This window comes from Globicephala melas, chromosome 4 (assembly GCF_963455315.2).
Source record: "Globicephala melas chromosome 4, mGloMel1.2, whole genome shotgun sequence".
Classification (NCBI taxonomy): domain Eukaryota; kingdom Metazoa; phylum Chordata; class Mammalia; order Artiodactyla; family Delphinidae; genus Globicephala; species Globicephala melas.
Window position 1 is genome coordinate 69578545 of NC_083317.1, and position 23329 is coordinate 69601873.

The following is a 23329-nucleotide window of genomic DNA, read 5'->3' on the forward strand; positions in this document are numbered from 1 at the left end:
TAGTAGAGCCAACTTCCTAATTATGTTCTTCTTGGCTGAGATGAAAATGGAAATGAAATGAGTTTTCATCCTCCAAGTATCCATTCTGTACAGGATAGGTAGTTTGTCGAGTGGGAAAGTAGATTATCTATGTATGGATCATCAAGCCTGACTAATATCTGTGTACGTTCCTGTTCAGTGTTTCATGAATTGGAGGACAAAAAAGAATTCTTCTGCAGGAGTGAGAACATTCCTTCTCCTTCTCTCCACCACGGCAAGGATGACACACAGGGGGACTGTAGTTCAAAACGGCACTGGATTGCTGGGGGTCAGCCTTTAGGAAAAGCACGAAGGACTGCGGCCCTTGGAGGTGCCGAGGGACCACTGCTCCATTAAGCCACCGCGCCTCATTAGACAAGCTTGTTCTCCTTGTTAGTGTGCCTCTTCCTTTAGGGGTCGTCTGGTCCAGTTTCCGACAAAGCATTCGCGTTTGATGGAAGTTGGTGGAGCAGGAAATATTGACTTGGAAGCTGTTGACGCTTGGAAAGAGGGACTTAATTTAGACGTCAGTACTGATCACTTGGGCTAAATTTAGACACTAGCTTGAGAGTTTCTTTTTTGAATATACTGAAAGAAAGAGAGAGAGAGAGAGAAAGAAAAAGAAAAGAAAGGAAGGAAGAAAAAAAGAAAGGGAAAGAGAAAGAGAGAGAGAAAGGGAGGAGGGAGGGTGGGAAGGAAGGAAGGAAGGAAAAGAAAAGAAAGAAAGAGAAAGAAAGAGACCCCTTAACTGAAGTGCCATCAATGGGGAGAGAAAGGGAGAGGCCACCATGTGTTACGATACAGCTCTGTCGTTAGAGCTCAGAGATTAAAGGTTTAGATTTGCCTTCACAACCTTATGTGCAGTCACACCACAACTATATTAAACTGAAGCTCTGAGGAGAGGTAATGTCACGGACATTGACTGAAAATTATTTTCAAGTATTTAGAACAAATGAAACTGATTCATGCAACTGACTTGCTTTCTGAGGGATTACATAGGACTTTGTATCTAAGATAAATGGCCCCAACGTCTCCAGAGAAATGCTGAACCTTGAAGGGAAACCATTCCCCTGATTCCTATGGTCCAGAGCCATAGACCACCCAGATGCCCCCTTTCTTCTAGAAAAATAGTTCAGATTATTCCCCAGACCCCACAGAATGCTCTGATTGCTTTCCAGGAAAATTGCTACTCTGGTAAGGATAGCCTCACATTTATTAGATAATTCAGGAAGATTTGAAAAACCTATTTAATGGTCATAAAACTAAGTGAATTTCCATGTTTCCTGCAGAGCAATGCATTTAGCAGGAAATAGGCCAAAATGGATTTATAAGATGTTGGAGCTCTAAGCTTTGGGGAAAGAAATTGTACTTATCATTTGTCTACTAAAGACATTGACTTAAATTACCCCTGTGGACCAAATACTGGCCAAAATTTGCATATGATCAAGATGGAAATTTAAATCAGAGGAGAAAATATCCTCACCTCATATTCCTGTATAGAATACTGTTTCATTCTGTACATAAAAGCTAGAAAGGAGTTGGAGTAGATCCAAAAGAGAGGCAGCCGTAGGTACAAGGACTAGCCATTTGTTTCAAAATGGAGATAATTAGGAAGACACACAGTCATAGTCTATAAAACCCTGAGGGATGAACACATATAATCTCATAAATTGTGAATTTTTAGAACTGAGAAACACTAGAAATATGACAGGCTCCCAGTTACCACCTGAGGGGCTGACGATTTTCCTGTGGCTGGAGTTTCAGAAATCACTGTGCCTTGTGATAAGTCATCTGCAGTAGCAGGAGTTAGACTCCGTGTCCTTCAGTGCAGCCTCATAGCTTTCCTGTCAGTGTGGCCTAGAGAACGCAGCCATAGCCAAGCAGCTTCCCCAGCCTACGTGGCTACAGCGTCCAGCTTGCCCAGCTTAGGTGGCGTCATCATTTTGGACGTTCACGTCCAGTTAACCACATCCATGCTTCTAACTCGAGGTTATCTGAACTTCCTTGACCTGAGGAACCAATAGATCTCCATCTTCAGTTCCCCCCTCACCCCTGACTGAGCTGAACTGGTTGCCTAGCCCCCAAGTCCCCAAGCAGCAATACTCTTCCCATCCCTCATTTCTGCAGAGCTAAGTTCCTCTGGTATCCTATGGTTATAGGGGCAGTCTCTGAATTTTGAAAGAAGTATGGAATATTATGGCTCAAAATGACCTTCAAAGACCATCTAACTTATCAGTAAACTGTTGTCTAAGACGAATGATCAATATAAAATGTTCATGTTAAGGATTACATTATATGGTTTGCAAAATACTTTCACAAGAATTATTTCATTTCATCCATACCCTGCGATTTACCATTTTACAGTTAAGAAAACTGAGCCTCAGAGAGATTAAGTGATGTTTCCAAAGTCATGCAGCTCAAGATTAGTAGGACCAACATTTTCGCAAGTTTGTTACAAAATTTCTTCTACTACCTTTCTCTCATTTGGATGATCACACAAGAATAAATAGCCAATTTTATGAACTAGAAAGATAAAGGATGACAGTAATAGAAAATTATACCAACAAGAGTTAGCATTGATCAGAGCACAAAGACTGATGATAATAAAACAGCTAAGTATTTACATCACATCAGAATATGTCAATAAGCTCTACAAATACTAGAATAAAAGTTAATATTCCTAACCTTTTTCTCTTCTCATTGTGAGACGTGTAAATGAAGAATCATAGGATTAGCTAGTTTTGCCTCAAAACTAAAAATCGCTAGCACCACCATCATCAGGCTTTGCATTTTACGGTACGCTACATCCAGCCTGATATAGGAAGGGAAGGTACCATTATCTTATCTTTACAGATGAAAAAGCTGAGGCTCAGAGGAGTTAAGTGGATTTACCAGGCAGTAACAAAGCCAGGTATTCTGACTTCAGATTTTATGCTCTTTCTACACATTCCCAGTTTTGCTTCTAGGACTGAGTCTGGGACTTCAGCATGGGAGGTTTGATTTTAGGAAGATAAAAATACTTGGTAGTTTAATCATTGGCATCAGTCCCACCCCTGAACCCAAGCCATTGATTGAACTACAGTGCATTTTTATCTTCCTAAAATCAAACCTCCCATGTTGAAGTCCTGGAATGCCTATGTAAACAACATTTGGGAAATAAAAATGAACAAGGATATCAAGGATATGGCATCATTTAATGAAAGATGTAGAGACTAAAACCTGTAGTATTTCTAAATGGAAAACCCGGTAGATGGTGACCTCACAACCATAGCTATAACTGATGTTTTCAGTTGACTGAAACTAGAGAGGAAAATATTCCAGCAAGACTCAGGAGGCCCAGAGGGAATCGAATTGTCCCTCAAGCATTGATTTGTGATGCACGTTGAGAAAATGTTTCTCTGACACCCTCAAGTGAATCTTGAACCAAGCAAGATGTAATGAATCACTGCAGAAGGACTTAACGTCGTTCAAAAATATAAATTGTGAGCTCCATTTTCCAAAGGGGTGAAGCATTTGGGCATGCAAGCCATGGATGCATGTACCCGAACTTGCAGCCAGCTTTTAGAAATCATTAACACCTCTGTAGTCAGCCAGCTACAGCACACCAGTGGCATCAGAGATTTCACACATACGCTCTGAGCAGTTATTTCCTGGAACTAATTGCTTTACAGATTGGCATCTCATCCACAATCTGCCAGACTGCCCATGAATTAACATCTCAATCCAAGTAGCCCAGCTTCAGTGGGATTTATGTCCCGATGTTATCCATGCACAATATGGTATCAGTCATTTTCTGCCTAAGGAGGACATTTGAGAAATGCCTGTGAGGGTTATGGAATAGGAGACCAGACTTAATATTTTTCTAATTGTTTAACATGAAGAAGTTGAGAGAAGAAGAAAAAAAATCTGAAACAGATTGTGGTGTCTTCTGCTCTGCCTTGAGGGAACAGATGGATGGTATTTACTGATCTTAACGTTTCAGAAGAATTTTTATTTCCTCTCCAAGCAAACTCTCAGACTCCTTAATAAAGCAAATATTTGGCAATTTTCTGATGACCAAACACAAGGTAGATTTTCAAGGCCTGTTACTTCCAGTTTGATTATTTGCACTTGACTCTATTAGCTGGATTATTGCCACATCGCTGCTTTAGCTGGGACTGTCTAGACAGTGTCAGCCATTTCTCCTTCTATTTTAATATTCCCCGGCTGAGTTTTCTTTCCCCCAGTACTAATTAAGGTCACCTAGAAATTTTACTCAGCCTAGCCATTGCCTCTAAATAATTTAAGTCAATTATAACATATTCTCCCTTTTTCTAATGATCCAGTGTATGGATGATTCATGCTATTTTGCTTGTTTTATTTCTCCTCCCTTTGGATTGTTTAACCAATCAAAGCTCAAACCTGTCTACTCTTGGCTATTTTGCAAGGTATAGGAGGTTGGACACACTGCTCAGGTGTGACTTGGGTATTTTCCACGGTGACTTGGGTATTTTCACTCTTTCAAACACGTTACTGCATACCTGTCGTATGAAAGGTACTGTGCTAGGCATTGGGTGAGATTAAAATATGACTCATATATTACTCTAGTCTTCCGGAAGTTTACATTGTAAGGGGAGGAGATGAAACATAGGTCAAAATAACTGAATAAGGCAGGCTTTGGTGAGTGCCACAAAGGTGGTACATGCAAAATGATCTGGGTTTCACTAGATGACGAAGAGATTGTTCCTAATGGGAGTGGTTAGGTATAGAAGATTTCAAGCAGTTGTTGATATTTGAATTGGGCCTTAAAAAAATGAAAGGGATACCAACAGATGGAATTTATTTATTTATACCGTACTGTGTTCCAGATGGAACCTCGGAAACATACATACGATGCAATCAGATGAAGTAATGTTTAAATTAAGGGGCTGAGGAGCCTGGGATTGAGGAGTGATAAGGGTAGGAAAGAAAAGATGAAGCTGGGAATGAGGTTGGTACTTAAAATAAGTACCTTATGGCGCAAGGTATGAGGCAAATTTAAGGAGATTTTAATTATCCAGACTCTTCCTGTCCTGTCTTCAACTGTGGGTAGGAGATAGCAAGCTCTCTGACTGAAGGGCCTGTCTCCGAAAGGCCATTCGCCTGTGCTCTTGTCCCAACTCCCTAGGTCCTGGGATGGATCCGCAATGGGGAGTCAATGCTCAACGCCAGCCTGGTCAACGCCAGCTCTTTGTCGGAAGCAGAGCAGCTGCAGCGGGAACACGAGCAGTTCCAATTGGCCATCGAGGTAACACCCAAATCTGGCTGCACTGTCCTCCCTTCCCCTCTCTACTCTGCACCTTAGGCAGGATGATTCTTCAAGATGTGGGTCTTCCTTTATGTGGTGAAGCCATTACTCTTTCTAGAGAAATGGGCCAGGTAGCCTCCCTATGACCCAGGAATTGACGGAGAAACAAATGCAGGGCTTCATCACCCCAAGGAAGCCTGGTATTGGAAGACAAGTATTCACACTCCAAATGTGGATCTTTCTTACTTATTGGTACCTTTAACTTTCAAGGCCCCTGGTCCACTGAGTTTTTTATACATTATGGACTATGCACCATGTGAGAAATGTAAAGCTAAAAGGTTAGAAGTCACCTCTAGTTGAAGCTCCCTCAGAATTGAGGATAAACAACTGCAGAAGTCATTAGTAAACTAGGATTCCATTTTTAAACATTTGGTTTACATGTAACATTTAGATTCCATTGTCAGATCAGCCTTTTAACAAGAGTAGTGAGCACGGGAGCAGACTGTACTAGATAGTTTGATTCACTGAAAATAGTTGTTCAGTAATGCTGGTGGAAGTCATATTTAAAGAATAAACTGAAACCAGAAACTCACCAAGACTTGTTTTAAAGGCTATTTTAAAATAAAACTCCACTTACGATAGTCTAATATAAATTTTGTCTTGCTTTAAATAATATCTTTAATTATCCTTTCTACTAGAACATTTCCTTCCCAAAGAGACTCGAACTGATTGTTCTAGAGTGGTGTAGGGAAAAGAGTAGGAAATGGGACATGGGAACTATGTTAAAAATAAAATAAGTTCAGTACCAATGGGAAAAGAGATAAGAAGTGAAAACCTCAAAGACATCCATTACTTGTGGTTCAGTATAAAACTTAACCCACTTCTGAGTGTGTAAGAAATGCAAAGGTGATTGTCTTCTACTAAAAAAACACAACAATGATAAAATTTTAACTGTCCATGCCAATAAGTATATCTTTAATACAGTGATCCAACTGATTGCTAGCTATTTTTAAGCTAGTATTGATTGATTTCAACCATTTAATTTTCCAAAAGCTATCTTGTATGTGAAAACATAGCATTGATATGAATGTATTTCTCTAAGATGTCTGATAACTTCTTAGGAACCCTTGCTCATACCAGACTCCTGTCTGAGATTTGAGATTTAAAAATAAACTGTGTATTACACACACAGTATGGACAAATTATTTTCTAAGGAAGAACTAACCAGAGGAAAGAAGTTTTATCATCAGCTCTGTTGCATTTTACTGGCATGCCCAAATATTAGAGTGTTGGAATCTATTCATTGTAAAGGAAAAATCAAGATTGGGATTATAATCAAGAATTAGGCACACAGTGGTCAAAACCCCATCGAGAGGCAGCAGTGAAGAGAACGAAGGTTGGGCAGTCACATTCAAGGCTTGGCATGAAGCTGTGAGGGATGCTAGGCAGAGAGAGGACAGCCTTTGGCGATACCTCCTCGTTGCTTATCTTGAATGTGGAGGTTTACCTGCCCCATCAGGTAATTAAATTTTCAGTCCCTTAATCAAACGTTGGGCAAGTAAAACCAAGCATTATAAAACAAACAAACAAACAAAAAACCAAGCGTTATGACACCCTTGAGTATCTCAATGAGCTAGTAGAAAATAGTGGGTAAATGCATTAGCAATGCTATTGAAATAACCAAATTCCACCTGACTTGCATATGCAGTGTGTATGAATTTGTATTATTCCTTAACAGAATAGAGGCCCACTAAGCATCTATATCTCTTTAATTTCATGGATGCAACTTGAACAAATATTCTTAGAATAGATGTTGAGATATAGACCCCTGTCGAGTTTATGTCTGTGGACTCAAGGGGACATGGCAGAATAGATAGGATTTCTCATAGATCTTGGGAATGGAAGGTAGGCAGGGTCTGCAGCTTGGCTAGGATATTGAAGAGAACAGAGCCAGAATTTCAACATACGTTCCTTCTCCAGATGGCTTGTGCTTCTCTCTAAATGTGACAGTTTAGACCAGGTTCTGCATTGGGGGAATGTACACCAGGGGATTTAAGCAAGTTGATAGGAGATCTAACTAGTCTGGTTTGATTTAACCCATTTTGATACTGTTACTGGAGGCCTTTACAGTGATCACTGACAGGGAACATAATTTGACTTCTTGAGCCCTAAGAAAGAACCCTGGGCTCCAGAAGGGAAAATAAAATGGCTGTAGGTAAGATGATCATATAAGTTATTGTTAGAACTGAGACACTTTTAAGAGTGAAGGAGGGAATTGTTAATAACTAAGCCAGGAAAATCAGCACGTACTAGAACTCTCATGGGCAAACCAAGATGTTTGCTCACCCTAGCTTTGGTGGCCTCATCAGTCTGAAGGTTTTGGTCTCCTTAAAGAAGGTCAGAATGTTTACCTGAGGTAGCCTTGGTTACAGAAAAAGTTCCCCAGAGCCATTCAGAGTGCAGAGCAGTACACAGCTCTCCAGAAGCATAGCTTTATCAACAAACCCAGATTATTGTTTGTTAGTATCCAAATGTTGTGGCTGATGTGTCTTCAAGAACTGTGAACGTCATAGAGACACACTTGATTTTAAAATCCATTTTTATTTGAAATCCTCTTATGTATTTTAAGCATAAGCATTATGACAGAAACAGTAGTTAACACTGGGTAATAAATTCAGTTGATTTGGTTCGGTTTTCTTCCATGTCCTCCTACTAAATATGAACATCCTTGATAATCCATGTCTCAAAGATACAGCACTCAATAGGATTAGATAATAGTAGAAATAAATGCAAAATAATGACTCAAGCTTTAGCAAAGCAGAGATTATGTCATATGCATAAGAGTTTATCATTTAGGTAATCAAAGGGAAGAAGGGGCTCCCAGGACTGTTAGATTATAATGAGTTTCAGAATAAGGAAGAGGATTTGTTACACAGCATAAATTATAGGAAAATGAAAGTTACTCCTCTATCTCCTCCATTCTCAGAGAAAATATATAATAACAAATTTATGATGACAATTATATGCTGGTTTCATATACTGAGGAGAGGCCAAATAATTATCAGAATCACTAATGTTCACTTGGTGAACCCTTTCTCTGAATGAGAAACTGTAGATACCGTTCTAATCGCTAGAGATGAAATGATATGGTGTGATATGGTGGAAAGGACATAGATTTGGGAATAGGTCAAACCTGAATCTGGTTTCATCACTTCCTTGGATGTACATTTTTGGGCAAGTCCCTTAACCAGCCTGAGTCTCAGTTTCTTAATCTGTGAAGTGGGAATAATAATATCCACCTTGGAGTAGTATTATGAGAACTAGGAAAAAATGCATAAGTACAGTTCCTAGCACAGAATATATACCTGGTTAAATGACAGCTATTAAAGGGATTTTTTTAAAACAGTCCTTGCCTTGAGAGTTTCACTGTCTTAAGTAAGGAAAATCAGCCAGACGTTAGATGAGTGATATAGGTATTCAGAAGAGGGTAGTTTTTAGTAAGTCTCAGGCTGTCCAAAAAGGCCTCTTTGAAGGAGGTTGGATCTGAACTGAGTCTCCAAGGGAGACGGGATCACAGATGAGGAGATTCTAAGATGTGTTCCTTAAAGTCAGGGAGAATGAAGATGGCAATGGCAAGTTTGTTTTCAAATGGTCTTTGGAAGGAAGTAGTAGTACATGATAATGAAGTACTTGGGACCACAGTGTGAGGGGCTTTTAATAACATCCTCTAAAGTTTGGACTTGATTTCATAGCAGTGGGTGAACCATTGCAGGCGTGTGAATTGAGAGATGGAAGTGATGTTTACAGCATAAAATTAGGGTTTTAGCACTGGAAAGGATGTTAGGATTCTCTTAATTGAAGCACTTCCTGTTAGAGAGACTCTGTCAGAAATGTAAGGGACGGGTTCGATGGGTTAGAAATGGAAGGCAGGAAAAGACTAGTCAGGTGACCACCACAGAGGCCTAGGTGTGAAGTGGTGAGAGCTGGACTGGGTTTCAGGCCGAGGAGCAGCAGGCAAGGATGATGACAAGACTGTGGTCCTAGATGGAGTGAGGAGGGCACCGTCAACAGGATGGTGGACTGCCGTGGAAGACTGTTTCAGAGGGAGGAGGAGTTTAGGTTTAGGTGTGGAACTTGAGCAGACATCTGGGAGGAAGGTGGAGGCTCTGACTGGACAGTAAAGCCATTCTCATTCCTTGGCAAGGGTTCCTCTTCTCTCTGGGAAGATAGTTCACTTCTCCTGAGAATGCATCTTTGTAAGTGACTAACATGGGGCAGGCAGCTAGATCATCCGAATCAGTGCTACTGACCTAGGTGAGAGGTGTGACAGGCAGCTCACCCTCACATCCGAAGACAATTAAAGACGAGGCTCAGATATCAGGCGAGAAATATAGATTGGAGAGCCATTTACAAAGAGGAAATGCTAGAAGCCAAGGGAAAGGATGAGAACTCTACAGACATGAACCAAAACCAAGAATGGACCTTGGGGTGCCTCTACATTTAGGAGGCGGGAAAAGAAAATGGTACCAATAAGTAAAACAGAGAAAGAAACCAAGGATTTTTAGTGGATCATGTCTACTTGTTAGTTTATTTTTCTAGCTTCATCCAGCAATTAGGAAGCCAGATGCTAACGTGGTCATCGGGACTGAAGCCCGACTCAGTGGCAAAGCCAGGGAATAAAGGAGTCTAGGCTGCTGGAGGAGGTCGTGCTAACATAGCTAACACTGAGGACAGATTCAGGCATGGGGCGGGGGAGGGCAACCAGGAGGTGGTTGATAGACTCTCTAGACAGGCTGCCATCTGTAATGAAGGTGAAGGGGGAGACAGAGGTGAGAAGAGGGGGAGGTTGTACTCACACACAGGAGGCTGATGGATTCGCTCTGGGGAACTGTCCCAACACTGCAGCCCAAGAAGGGCAGAAATCATTCTGGAGTGAGGTGCTGGGCTTCTAGCTGCTCTTCTCCACTGCCAGCTAAGCTCTACTTTGAAAGTGCAAAGGCCAAATTAGTCCTGTGCCATTGGGTTGAAATGATTCCAGCAGCTGAAGTTGGGATAATATTAGCTCTCTGAAGTCGTATGGCTCATCCACATCCGTCCTTTATTTTAATACATTGTGATCCCATTTGGCTCTCTCCCTGCCACCCAGTTCTCCAACCTGTTCTCCCCACCCCCTACAGTTGAAGTGAACTCAGAGAATGACACTTACCCTGAATAAGAAACAGACCTTCTACAATATAGATTATCCTAAAGGCAAACACAAATAAGGTAGTAATGTGGGATGATGTGTTAAGCTGAATTATCTACTGTGCTGCTCTTTTCCCTTGGTAACTAAGAGATGGTGTGAGATGCTACTCTTCTACTTTATTAACCTGCCAAATGTCTTCCTTCTACTGGAACCTTTTTAAAACTGATCATTCATGTTTAAAATGATTGCATTGTTGGTTGAGATTTGTGTGACCTGGGGATCTTTTTTATGGGCTGTGTTTATTTGATCTGCAGAATGGGACTACAGCAGTAACCTCCTTTGAAAATTCATGATGAATAATTTTATGATTAGATTTGAAAAGGAAATTTAACTAATGGATGAATCAATCAGGAAGCAGATTTATACACAACTGCGTTTCTCTAGCACAGAAACTGAAATGTCTTTAAAATGCAGAGTGGTGCAAGTAAAGAGAAAGGAGTAGGGGCAGGAGTTAGGGACCTGAACAACTAGTTAATGAAAATGTTTGATATTCTTTTTAAAAATATGCTTAAGAAACAATGATGACAACATGTTTGAATCAGTCATTTAAAGCTCTTTAACTTTTCTGCATCTTTCCACTCACGCCTCACTCCACCCCCTCCCATACCACGCCTGGGTCGTTCCCACGGACCTCTCTCTCCTTCCCTTGTGCCCAGTCCCTCTTTCATGCCACTTCCTTGCAGAAGACACACCAGAGTGCCCTGCAGGTACAGCAGAAAGCTGAGGCACTGCTCCAGGCTGGCCACTACGACGCGGACGCCATCCGGGAATGTGCCGAGAAGGTGGCCCTCCACTGGCAGCAGCTTATGCTGAAGATGGAAGACCGGCTGAAACTGGTCAATGCCTCAGTGGCCTTTTACAAAACTTCTGAGCAGGTGAGGGAGAGGGCTGTGGAATGTGTGGGGCTGAGACTGACGGAGGGCTGTTTTCTGCCTCACACTGCAAATCTGCAGCATCTTCCTCAGCAAGAAGCCACTCCTCTCAGTACCAGCCTTTGAGAGTAGAAGAATGATCTGTGGAAATACCATGGTTTGCTTCCTTATAATCCTTTCCATTAGAGGAGTGGACTGTGTGATTTGTTTCTTACAAATTTCTCAACCTGACAGGATTTCGGTGTTGAAGTAGAAACTGGGTAGGTGTAGGCTGAGTGCCAAGTTTGAGTGGTGTACTAGTTAGCTCTTGCCACAATAATGCTGTGTAACAGATCACCCCTCAACCCAGTGGTATAAAACCATAAGCACATATTTTTTGTTTAAGTATCCGGTGTTCAGCTGATCTCGGCTGAGCTTGGTAGAACTAGGCTCCAAGCTGCAGGTTGGGTCTGGATCTGTTCCTATATTTCTCCTTCTTGACCAGCAGCTACCTGAGGCATATTTATGGTGAAAAGCAGGAGTGCAAGAACCCAAAATCTACTGTGCAAGTGCATTTCAAATCTGCTTGTGTCACGTGCTCTAACATCCTTTTGACCAAAACAAGTCACATGGCCAAGCCAACATCAACCAAGCGTGGCAGTATATGTCTCCTGTGAAGCTTGGGAGAGGAGAATGACAATTTGCTGAACACAGTCTAGTTTACCACAATCAAGCACTATGCACTGCTTGAAAAGCATACAGCTCTTTCATTCATGGGGTTCCCAGTCTAATAAGGAAACAGCTTTCTGTCATTGGAGAACTGTGAGCCTAACTGGTAGGATGGTGCAGCTGTGGGAGAAAAGGTAGGAGACACCTACAGCAGGGCCATAAAAATGCAAACCCATTACTAGTACATCTGTACAGCAATATGCACAAGGGCTAAGAGGATTTTTAAATGATTTGGGTGCTGTTAGGGGACTCTTTTCATGAAACAGAGGTTTAAGACAGGAGTAATTTTATTCAGTATAAAATAATTTCCTCATTCAAATCACTCCCTGGTAGAAATAGAGAAACCTTCTCCTCTGGGTGACTTACAGGGACCATGGGAAAGTCTATCTAGAGCAAACGTAACATGCCTGTCAGAGGGCCCTGCAGCCAGTATTCATCTTCAGACCTTCTCTCAGTCCTCCTTTCAGTGTTTCAGAGAGATGATGCCTTTGATGGCCTCGGAAGTGGGAGCAGCAAACTAACGAGATAAAGAGCTTCTCCAGTTGATCTGTAAATTCAGCACATCCCAATCACACCCCAGCAAGCTTTTTTTTTTTTTAATAGAAATCGATAGGCTGATTCTAAGATTTACATGGAAATGCAAAGAGACTAAAATAGCCAAAACAGTCTTGAAAAGGAAGAACAAAGTTGAAGGAGTTACACTACCTGATTTTAAGACTTACCCTAAAGCTGCAGTGGTCAAGACAGAATGGCACTGGTGTAAAAATAGACACAGTTGAACAGAGTAGAGGTTCCAGAAGTAGACCCACATATATACAGTCAGTTGATTTCTGAGAAAGCGATTCAATAAGTAAAGTCTTTTTAACAAATGGTGCTAGACAACTGAATATCCATATGAAAAAAATGAGGCTTAACCCCTGTCTAATATCGTATACAGATTTTAATTTGAGATGGTTCAAGATGCTGAAGGGGACAAAGCAGTAGATGGAGTCAGGAAATTTGACCCTGAAATGACCTTACCAAAGGTCACTTTATCTCTCTAGATTTCTGTTTCTTCACCTATTAAATTAGAGGACTTATGTTGGATAATCTTTCCATTTCCTCTAGCTCCCAAATTGATTGGTTTTAAGTTCAATACTGTCATGGGATAGGTGTCAAGTACTCGTTTTCTTAAAGTTTTTGTGTGTGTATAATCTGTTTTCTCAAGACGTGAGCCTCCTGCATGTTTTCAGGCCTTGCAACAAGAGAGGTGTGTGGTGCTAAAGAAACCACTGGAGTTCAGGGATAGGCCTCCTCACGACATGGGAAGCATGTAGGCTATGGGGGTGTTCTGCCTGGGACATCTTTCAGCTTATTTTTCAGTTCAGTTCATAACTCAAAAAGCGTCTTATCCAATGCCACGTCCTTCACCAAAAGAGATGCCTTTCTCAGACAGAGGAGGCCAAGGGTAGTTAGAGCTGCTCTCCCCTGCTGCCACAGACTATTGAAGGAAAGTATAGGGATGAGTTTCTATTTTCTGCATCCTTCCTTAAGCCCCGACACTGGTCTCCTACTGATGCACTCAACCTAACTTTCCCTCTAAGCCCCATTTGAAATGCTTTTGGTCTTTTGAGTTCATCTATAAGGTCACTTAGAGCACGGCCTCTCAGCATTTTTAGAACTGAAAAACCATCTTAACTATCTTTTAGGTCAACCCAAATTTGTTATCCCTCTGAAGGAAATGTGCATTTTATAATAGCAGGCCTGGAGATGTCATTGCCTTATAGTAGTACCTTGAAACAATTTTGCTGGAATATTTTTCCCCAGGGAGGGAAAAGTTAACATTCATTTATGGCCCATAAGTCACACAACATAGGCAACGTCCTCCTTTACCTCTACTTGAGGCTATTTCCTGTAGGGCAAGGACAGATAGTTGGGCAACCCAGTTATCTTCTTCAAACCTCTTTCTCCTGTTCTACCTAATTCATAGACGTATCATAAGGTTATAGCAATATAATATATAAAAACACTTTGAAAACTCCCAAATTACTAGTCTCTCTTCCTTTCTTGCTCTGCATACTATCCCTAGGTGATGTCATCAACCCCCATAGCTTCAGCCTTCAACCATCAACTGTCAGAAGATAATCCCAAAATCCATATCTCGGTAGTCATTTGTCTCCCAAGCTCCAGACGCTGGATTCTCACTGCCTTCTGGACTTTTCTTAGATGTCTCAGGGGCACTGTGCACCTAAGTCTACAAATTAGATTTTGAATGAAAAATGTCACTTCTGTAGGGGTCTCTTAGCTAAAGGTCCTCATAAAATAGGACCTTTAAATGATTAAATTACTAAGTTTTTCCTCCATGATTCATTAGGTCTGTAGTGTCCTGGAGAGCTTAGAGCAAGAATACCGGAGAGATGAGGACTGGTGTGGTGGACGAGATAAATTGGGGCCAGCAGCAGAGATCGACCACGTCATCCCACTCATCAGTAAACATTTGGAACAAAAGGAGGCCTTTCTTAAGGTGAGAGCACATTGTCATCCAAGGTTTGGGACTTTAGTCTTGGTTTTTATCTGCTGTCTCACTCTCCCCATTGCCTCCGCCTCCTCCTTTCTGTCTCTGTCTCTCTGTCTCTCTCTCTCACTGCTTCATGTGGGCTTCCCATACCCCTCTATTTTCTAGCTTCTTATCTAAAGGGGGCATTTGTAGAGGGGCTATTGGCTGGTTAATTTGAAAAGTTGAAAGGTTACAGTTCAAACATTCTTTATTTCTCTCAGCCCTTTTTTGTGTAATTAGGCAATTAGGATGCTTCGTTTCTACTGGTGCCATGTACAAATATCCTGATATCCCATTGATGTTAAGTGAGAAAAATACCTACTTTCATTTATCTATAAAAATATTTTAATTGAAATATATAAGCCTAGATAGAAAACTATTAAAATACATCTTTTATAAATGGATGATGCAAAATTTAGGGCAAGAGTTAAAGAAATACATTTAGACATCTTATTTATTTATCAGTCTGATGATTACCAATTACCAATGAATGTAACACTGTTTATTGTGCTGTATGAAGAGAGAGATACCTTATTTTGTTTGTTTTGTTTTTAAAAGAGCCTTAGCTTCCCAGAGAGGAAGCACAGTCCTGCTCTTAATAGCTTTCAGCTGGTGTGGGAAGTTCTCCTAAGCCTCTTTCCTCCTGCCTTTGATCTTCTCTCTGACAGAGCCTTCAGTGTTAAAACTTATCTAAAGGCTCCATTTTCTCTCAAATTCCCTGCTTTCATGTTCTGCTTCCTTTCAGGTTTCTGAAAGCACAAAAGAGAATTTTTATACCCTGACATGTTGCCACTGATTTTCTACAATTCTGTAATTAACTGCCTTTCTTTTATTAGGGATTTTCTCTACTTGACCACCTCTTTAAGTTTTATTTTTATTCTTTTTTAAAGATGACCTCTCCCTGCCCTTCTCCCGTCTATCTGGTATCTGTACCCGCATTTGATCAAACCTCTTAGTAATCAGCTAATAAGATTAAATAGAAATTCTTCCATACAGGGCTTAAGATGATTTTAAAAGTCTTCCCTATGACAAAACAAAGTTTAAAACAAAACAATTTATGTAGGGCGTGTCAGATATTTTAAATAGAAGTATAAAGGTATGTCTTCATAAAATTAAATGTTTCTTTTGAAGAAGGAAAAAAGAAAATGTTCTGATGTTTTCCATACGTGCCTAAAACCATAGTTGAAAAACTCCTTATTGTTGTGGGAATTACAAGCCCAATGGACGGAAGCTCGAGCTCCCCATGTGTATACATTAGTTGATTTTGGATTCCTTAGCTTTGGACCACTGTCCAGCTGTTAAATTCACGGGCCTCAGAGTGGAAGGACCCACTAGCAGTCTTTTACCAGAGCTCCCAGAAGCCACTGTTGGGAATGCAACATTTAAAGTAATTTTTTTACCATATGATTTGTAGAATCAGATGCTAAGTATAAAGACGTTTAAAAGTTAACAGTTTTGTCTAGAGATAATTTAATTCTGAAAACTGTGGATTGAAAATTAATGGACTAGCGTGTATTACCTCTACCATCAGGAAAAATACTGCTTTTTAAAGAAATTCAGAAAATCTCTTGTCTTGAGAGAAACTAGAAGTACTCTGTCGGTAGACCTAGATCCTAGCCCTGACTTGCTTCATGACTCCTGCCCTTGCTGGGCCTGGATTGGGTACAATAGCATGGGACAGACCTGTCCTCTCTGCTACCCACCGCTCTTGTGAGTCTTAAGGGGGCGGTACAGTGGCTTTTACCCCTTTACATGACTGATATTTCCCAGCAGTAGGATCCTTAGTAGTCTTATTGAGGCGGGGGTGGGTTTGATGGACAAATATGTTTCTAAAATATGGGCAATTTCCATTTAGATTTGGAACATACAGTTAATAGGTTTGATCACTAAATTTGCTTTCTCAAGTCTAAATTAAGCTAATGTTAAAGTGGCTTACACCAGTGGTCATATACGAGGCATTCTGGTGGCAGAGGGAAACCAACCTGAGAGTCACTCTCACTCAGGTGGTCACGCTGAATCAACACGTAGTAGTCAAAGGGTGGCTGATTTCTGGTTTTGTCTGTGATGGAAAGGGGAGAGGCACAGGGAGCTTTTCTTTACTCAACGAAAGAGTGAGTAAGTCTCCTGCATTGGAACTGGAGTATGCATAAACTGGAAGTTGCCCCAGGACTCTGTTCCCCCAGAACCCCAGAAGCCTCATCACCGGCACCCCTTCTCCAGTGTCTTAGATCATGTGCCCCTGCCAGACCCGGACTTACGTGTGGGGCTTCACACCTTGTCTCTCTCAGGCCTGCACCCTGGCACGGCGGAACGCTGAGGTCTTTCTCAAGTACATCCACAGGAACAATGTCAGCATGCCCAGTGCCGCCAGTCACACCCGAGGACCCGAGCAGCAAGTGAAAGGTCAGTGCAAGCCCTGCCGGCCTCGAGCCACTTCAGCCGCATGGACCAGAGCCTGGGTACCTGGTCTTCATGTGACCTCAGATTTCCTGGTTCTTCTCCTTGCATGAGAAGAAGTGTGACGTGGGATGGTGTGGGTGGTGGCGATTCAACATGCCTCAGGATTTGGGATGGGAAAATGACTATAAAATTTCCCCAGAGCTTTTGCATTTATCTTAAGAGTTGAGAACACCGCTAATAGCATTTTCTGAAATGACAGATGGTCTCTATGTATCTACACTGTGCAGTACATGGCCACTAGTCAACCCCAGAGACCAAGGCTAGGGAGGGAAGTGACACTGACTTGGCGTGGGGAGTGGGGACAGGCTTGGCGAGCTGCCGAGCAGACAGAGGGAAGCTCTGACCTCTGGGAAGGGCCTCTCTCCTGCTCAAGGAACTCAAGAGGTGCGAAGATCAGAGGCCACTGGGGAGAATTAAACTTAGTAATCAAAGATCCCTACAGAGAAGAGGGAAGCAGCATTCCTTTTCCAGATGTGCCACCCTGTTTGCAGCCGAGGGGCCCTGTGGGTGGCTAGCATTATGTCACCTTCCCCTTCCTGCAGATTTTTCAAAGCCTGTGTTCTGATGTCCAAGTGCAGGTGGCAGCTCGGGTGAGGCCAGCTGCCTGCTGAGAGTGCACACACCCCGCCCCCGCCCCAGTGTGCTGAGAGTGGCGGCCACCCAGGGTGAGCAGGATGTGCCGCACCTTCGTGGGGGCCAGGGCAGGGTTTGCCCAAAGGAAAGTTTACCAGATGGGGCACAAATGAAACCTGAAACTCATTAGGATTTTCACCTGAGCTGGATTGATTCTCTCAGCCACCACAGAGGGACCTCAGTGAACAAAACTCTGACTAGGAGACAAAAAGAGTAATAAAGGAAACACAGGTTCTCACTGTCTTTGCCCAATGGAAGCTTCCACCTGAGCAGGGACCTACAATCTCTCCTATAGCCATTTCCTTTCCACCTGCTGCCTGGACCCAAAACCAGTGCCACTTATTTTAAGTTTTTATTACAGGAGCAATTATTGCTGCATAACAACGCCTGAAATTCAGTGGCCTACAGCTATAAGCATTTATCATTCAATGACTATGTTGGCTTGGGGACCAGCTGCCTTGGCTGGGCTCAGTGATGCGGTTCTGCTTGAGGCTGCAGGTCTGGCTGGCTTGGCCCCTTCACTGCAGGGTGGGTTCTTGTCTGCTCCATGCGGATTAATTCTGGGACTTTGGTTGAAGGGGCAGCGGTTACCCAGGAGAACTTCTTATAGAGGTGATGGCAGAGGTTTAAGGGGCAAGCTCAAGTGCACAAGCACACTTCAAGCCCCTCGTTGTGTCCTATCTATTAACAGCCCATTTGCCAAAGAAAGTCACGTGACTGAGCCTGAATTCGGGGGTGAGGAAGTACACTTTGTCTCTTTGGGGAGGAACTAAAAAGCTACATATAATAAGGGCAGAGGTATAGGGAGAGGTGAATAATAGGTACCATAAAAGCTCTGAGCCTAAGAGAGGAGAGACAGATTCTGTCCTTAGAGAGCCAAACTTCCGTAGGGCATTAAAAGTACACAAAATCAACAAGAACTTCTAAGTACAAGCACTGCAATTTGGGCTGCGCCTTTTCTGTAGAGCACAGTAACTCGGTAGACCAAGGTGGCTAAGGACCCAGGCTCTTAAGTCAAATAGCTCTACCCCTTTATCTGACTGACCCTGGTTGAGTTTCCTATCCTCTCTAAGCCTCAGTTTCTTCATCTGTAAAATGGAGATAATAGTGGTCCATGCATCCTGAGGTACTGTGAAAATACGTACCTGCCACATAGTGAGTACTGAATAAGTGTTAGCTTTCCATAGCATCATTGTTGTGTATTTTATTAGTATCTAATATAGTTAGCAGGAAGCAGGAGGCAAACAACACAAAATAAATTTTATTGCTTCAAGCTTAGGACAGACTATTAGACACTTCAGAAATCCATCCACATAACCAGCTGCTTCTAGAACAACAGAAGTAGAGAGAGGGAGGGACATGACATGGACAAACAGCTCCCACGGCCACCGTGGTGCCCCATGCCTTGTACACATCCTCGCACTCACCTTCATTAGAGATGACGTGAGAATAGCTTTTAGCTTTTCTTATGATCGGTCCCAACCAGCATGGAAGTTTGGGCCTAGAGACATGATTCCGTGATGACGTGATTCCAACATAGCTTCCCTAGGCCCATAATTTAGAGGTTTTAAAATTGAGATTGTGCTGTTGAAGTGCTAAGTGCACAGCCCCTTGTATGGGACAGAGCTCGTGCCAAGTGACATGGCTATTCATGCCGTTACCCCAGTCCTCATGCCGTTCCCCTCTGGCCCTCTCCTAGAAGCCCTCAAGAGTGGCTGGTGTTCCTGTCAAGTCCATTCACTCTCTGCAGGCTCCCAGGCGCCAGTTATGTTAGCTATTATTTTCAGCACCGATCATTCCCAAGGTCTCTTATCATCAAGGACTAGCTTTGGCGTGAAGAGAATCAGAGTCACTTTTAAGTCACCCTGGGGACATCCTCTTCCCCCCTTCATTGATGGAACCTCATCAACAGGCCCTCCCCCAGTCTCCCTGATCTCTGGGAAATGCTCTCTGGACCAAACTTTTGCTCCCTTGCTTCTGGTGCTGGATCAGTCCGATGGGGAGACTTGAAGGTCTCAGTTATCTGGCACGTGGGAGCGGGGCTGAAGCAGCTAGTCAGATTTGCTCAGGACCTTCCTGTGACCAGCGCCCATCTCTCTGCCCTGCAGCCATCCTGAGTGAGCTCTTACAGAGGGAGAACCGTGTCCTGCACTTCTGGACCTTGAAGAAGCGGCGGTTAGACCAGTGCCAGCAATACGTGGTGTTTGAGCGAAGCGCCAAGCAGGTATGTTCAGAGCTTTCCCTGGCATTGCCTCAGTTCTGGGGACCATACAGAGGCCTAGGTGACCAAGACTTGGGACAGTCCTCAAGAGGGTCATAGGAGCAGGCAGAGTAGAGACGGGAGGTGGGGATGGAAAGAAGAAAGCATCCTTGAGCTGACCAGCCGTTCAGCCTTCACCTGGCACTCTGTTCAGAGTCTGGTACCAGGAGTTGGGAGGAGATGCTGGGGGCAGATTGCTCTAACTCATAGATGACACTGGGCCTGGCCTAGAAGGGTCCCCAGTCCAATGGACAAGACACTCTCTTTGCTGGTGGGTTGTTCCAGGTCTAACAGGGGAGGGCTCTTTCATAAAATCAACTTCCACGCTACATACTGATTGAATCGTGCCGGCATTTCCTAGGCCCATCATGCTGTCCCAAACTACAAACCTTCACATCAGAGCATGGAATGTTTTCTTACTAACAGCTGGCTTTTGGGGCACTGAATGGGTTGTTTCCTCCTACAGGCGCTGGACTGGATCCAAGAAACAGGTGAATATTACCTCTCAACACATACCTCCCCGGGGGAGACCGCAGAGGAGACTCAGGAGCTGCTGAAGGAATATGGAGAGTTCAGGGTGCCTGCCAAGGTAGGAAGCATCCCGGAGCCCTCCCCTTCCACCCAGCACTCCTCAATCTGGCCAATTTCACATTGTGGGAGGGAGGACAGCCTCTGTACACAGAAATGCTTGACTACAGAGGCAAGGCGGGGGACACACAGGTAGGATCATTTCCTTTGAGACCAGAACATCCAAAGAGATGCAGCTGTTGGTAGAGCCTCTGTATGCAGGAACTCAACTCCTACACGCTGTGCTTCCAAACGGTACTCATCTTCGTGCTCCAGATTCTGGAATCTGCTGTATTCTTTCAGACCAAATAAGGCAAAGGAATGTATTCATGTGAAATGCACATTGTGTGGGAATATCAGCCACATATTCTTAAAATTTGAATGGCTTGGGAAGTCCACCTTTTGGGAAGGGCCAGTGGCTGTGTGTGGGTTCACAAAGCAGGTTCCGGAGCTGACTACTTCCCTCGGGCCTCACCCTGCAAATGAGCCAGGCTGAAGTCTCTGGGGAGCAAAACATGCACTGGTGCACGTACCACACACGCTCACACCCCCATTCACACCGAGGTGGAGAATGAAAATAATATAATAGAAGGAAATCTCATTTTCATCTGTTTTCCCAGCCAGGATTTGATCGGAGGACCCTTGGCTTTGAGTGAAATCTGATGTCTCAGTTCCCTCTTTGTAGCATCCTTGTCCCTCACACGGGGCTCCCTGCCATGGAGGACCATCCTTGGCATCACTTCCACATAGGGCAGATGCTATTCCCAGGATGAGAGGAGCCTTCGTGAGTCGGGGTGCGGGGCAACGTATTAATGCCTACCTTATCCAGAGATCCCTCTGACACTACAGCAAATTTCTCTCTAATCTGCTGCAACAAAATTAGCCCCTTAGCCTCGTTCCTGAGCTGGTATTTCAGAAGTGGTTATCCACTTTGTGAATCCTACACTCTGAACTCTTGATAGTGGGGAGCCTTCCCCTGCACACTTGTGAGCTTTGGGACCTTTTCACCCAATGTGAAGGACTGTCATTTCAGATAAGAGATTCCTTTCAATACCAGCTAGCGCAGACAGTGCCCAGGAGGTGGCAGACGCACAGAACCCTTTTCAAATCCAAATGAAAATGGTTTTGAATTACCCACTTTGCACCTATCTGCCCCTCTCCAAATAGTGTCAACACGAACCACTAAGAGGCTGAATAGTATCAGATCCACTGGTGATCCTACTGACGTAGGATGGATCACGGCAGAAACCCAGAACTTCCTAGGATCAGAGTCTGTCCATCACTGAAGTGGAAATGTGGAGAGCCATTCAGTCAATTTAATTCATCCTTCCTTTACAGTCTTCCTGTCTTTCTCTTTTCTATTCACGTTGTTGTCACCCTAATTGGGTTCCATGCATCTGGCCTTTCCTTCCTTCCAACCCATCCTGCCCTTCACTGGCGTTCATCTTTAAAACGCCACTTTGGTCAGATTACCACCCAGCTCAAGAGCTTTAATGATTATGCAGTGCCTTTAGGCAACACTCAACAACGTCTACGACTGTGCCACCTCACCACTGCCACTGTATCTTCAGTTAATGTGTTTATGCAGATTTTATGCTCCAGCTGAATGGATATTATTTTTTTACCCTCCGAGAGATACACCATTTATTTTCTTGCCTCTGTATCTTTTCTATACTATTTCTCTGCCTCGAATATCCTTCCCTTCTCTCTAGTTTGTACTTTTTAAGAAGACCCCGCCTTCCCACTTCAGTGCCTCTTCCTCTGTGTCCCTGCCTACAAGCCAGATACAATCGGCGTATCCCTGCACTGCAGACATTGTCTGTGCAGCCCTTAAGGCACCTGACCTGGACCAGCCTGTCCCCCCGGCAGCGTTATCTCCTGTATGAGCCTGCAAGATCCCAAAGGACAAGAACCATGCTTTATTCACGTACCTAACTATATCTTATGCATTGAAGGGAGGCTACAGATATTTGAGAACATAAGAGAAAAAGAAGTTTGGGTAGATTTCAACAATGCTTCCTCCCCAAACCTCTATTTAATATGATTCTTTTACTTTGACTCTCTCTCTGTTCTCTCTCCCTCTTAACTGTTTCTCTTAATGAGATTTCATCCTCCCATCTATCATTTCCAAGTTTCAGGGCTATTTGTCATGAGAATATCTACAAGATAACAAATCCAGCTGGGGACCTTCTGATGAAAGGCAGTAGCCTCCGGCCCCACTGCAGTCCCACTTACCAGAAGCAAACCTCTTTTAGCCAGCCATCTTTGGTTTTAATCTTTATAACCAATAAAGTGAATTTGAAATGGAAACCAAATTGAGCTTAAACCGCACGACAGTAAGTATGGTGGCCCTCATGATTGAGCAGAGCAACAGAGTATACTGAGTATATTGAATTATTATACTGTGTTCCAAAGAAACAGATCAAGTAGAAGAAACACTGAATATAAAAAGGTACCTTCTATATAGCCATATACGAATGTGAGAAGAAAAATAAGATAAAGAGAATTTGGATGAGGATAAGAGGAAAACAAGATTTTCTTGTTGTGGTATGCTGTGGACAACCCAGTTAGAAGAATGCCAATGATATTTTCCTACTGTGGGTTTCAAAATTTATAAGGGGTCAAGGTACATGGTGATAGGAAAGCTTAATCATCTTGACATCTGGAAGAACTCTATTTCTTCTAACAGCAAGACTCTTCAGATTCTTCTGATTTTACAATTCAGTGGTTTTTCGTACGTTCACGGGGTTGTGCAGCCATCGCC

The 23329-nt window shown here is 43.0% G+C and overlaps 1 protein-coding gene across 20 annotated transcripts in view; it reads left to right on the forward strand.

Moving 5' to 3' along the window:
* KALRN (kalirin RhoGEF kinase) overlaps positions 1–23329 on the forward strand; it is a 646553-nt gene that overhangs the window by 369999 nt on the left and 253225 nt on the right. For 12 of the 20 annotated variants that reach the window (XM_060298164.1, XM_030858647.2, XM_060298165.1 and 9 more), the window contains exons 16-21: positions 5165–5284; positions 11186–11404; positions 14463–14612; positions 16934–17048; positions 19847–19962; positions 20465–20587. In XM_060298164.1, coding sequence (XP_060154147.1) covers positions 5165–5284; positions 11186–11404; positions 14463–14612; positions 16934–17048; positions 19847–19962; positions 20465–20587 — 843 coding nt within the window. The remainder of the gene's footprint in view (positions 1–5164; positions 5285–11185; positions 11405–14462; positions 14613–16933; positions 17049–19846; positions 19963–20464; positions 20588–23329) is intronic. The other 8 variants (XM_060298167.1, XM_060298170.1, XM_060298176.1 and 5 more) reach the window with 1 other exon arrangement.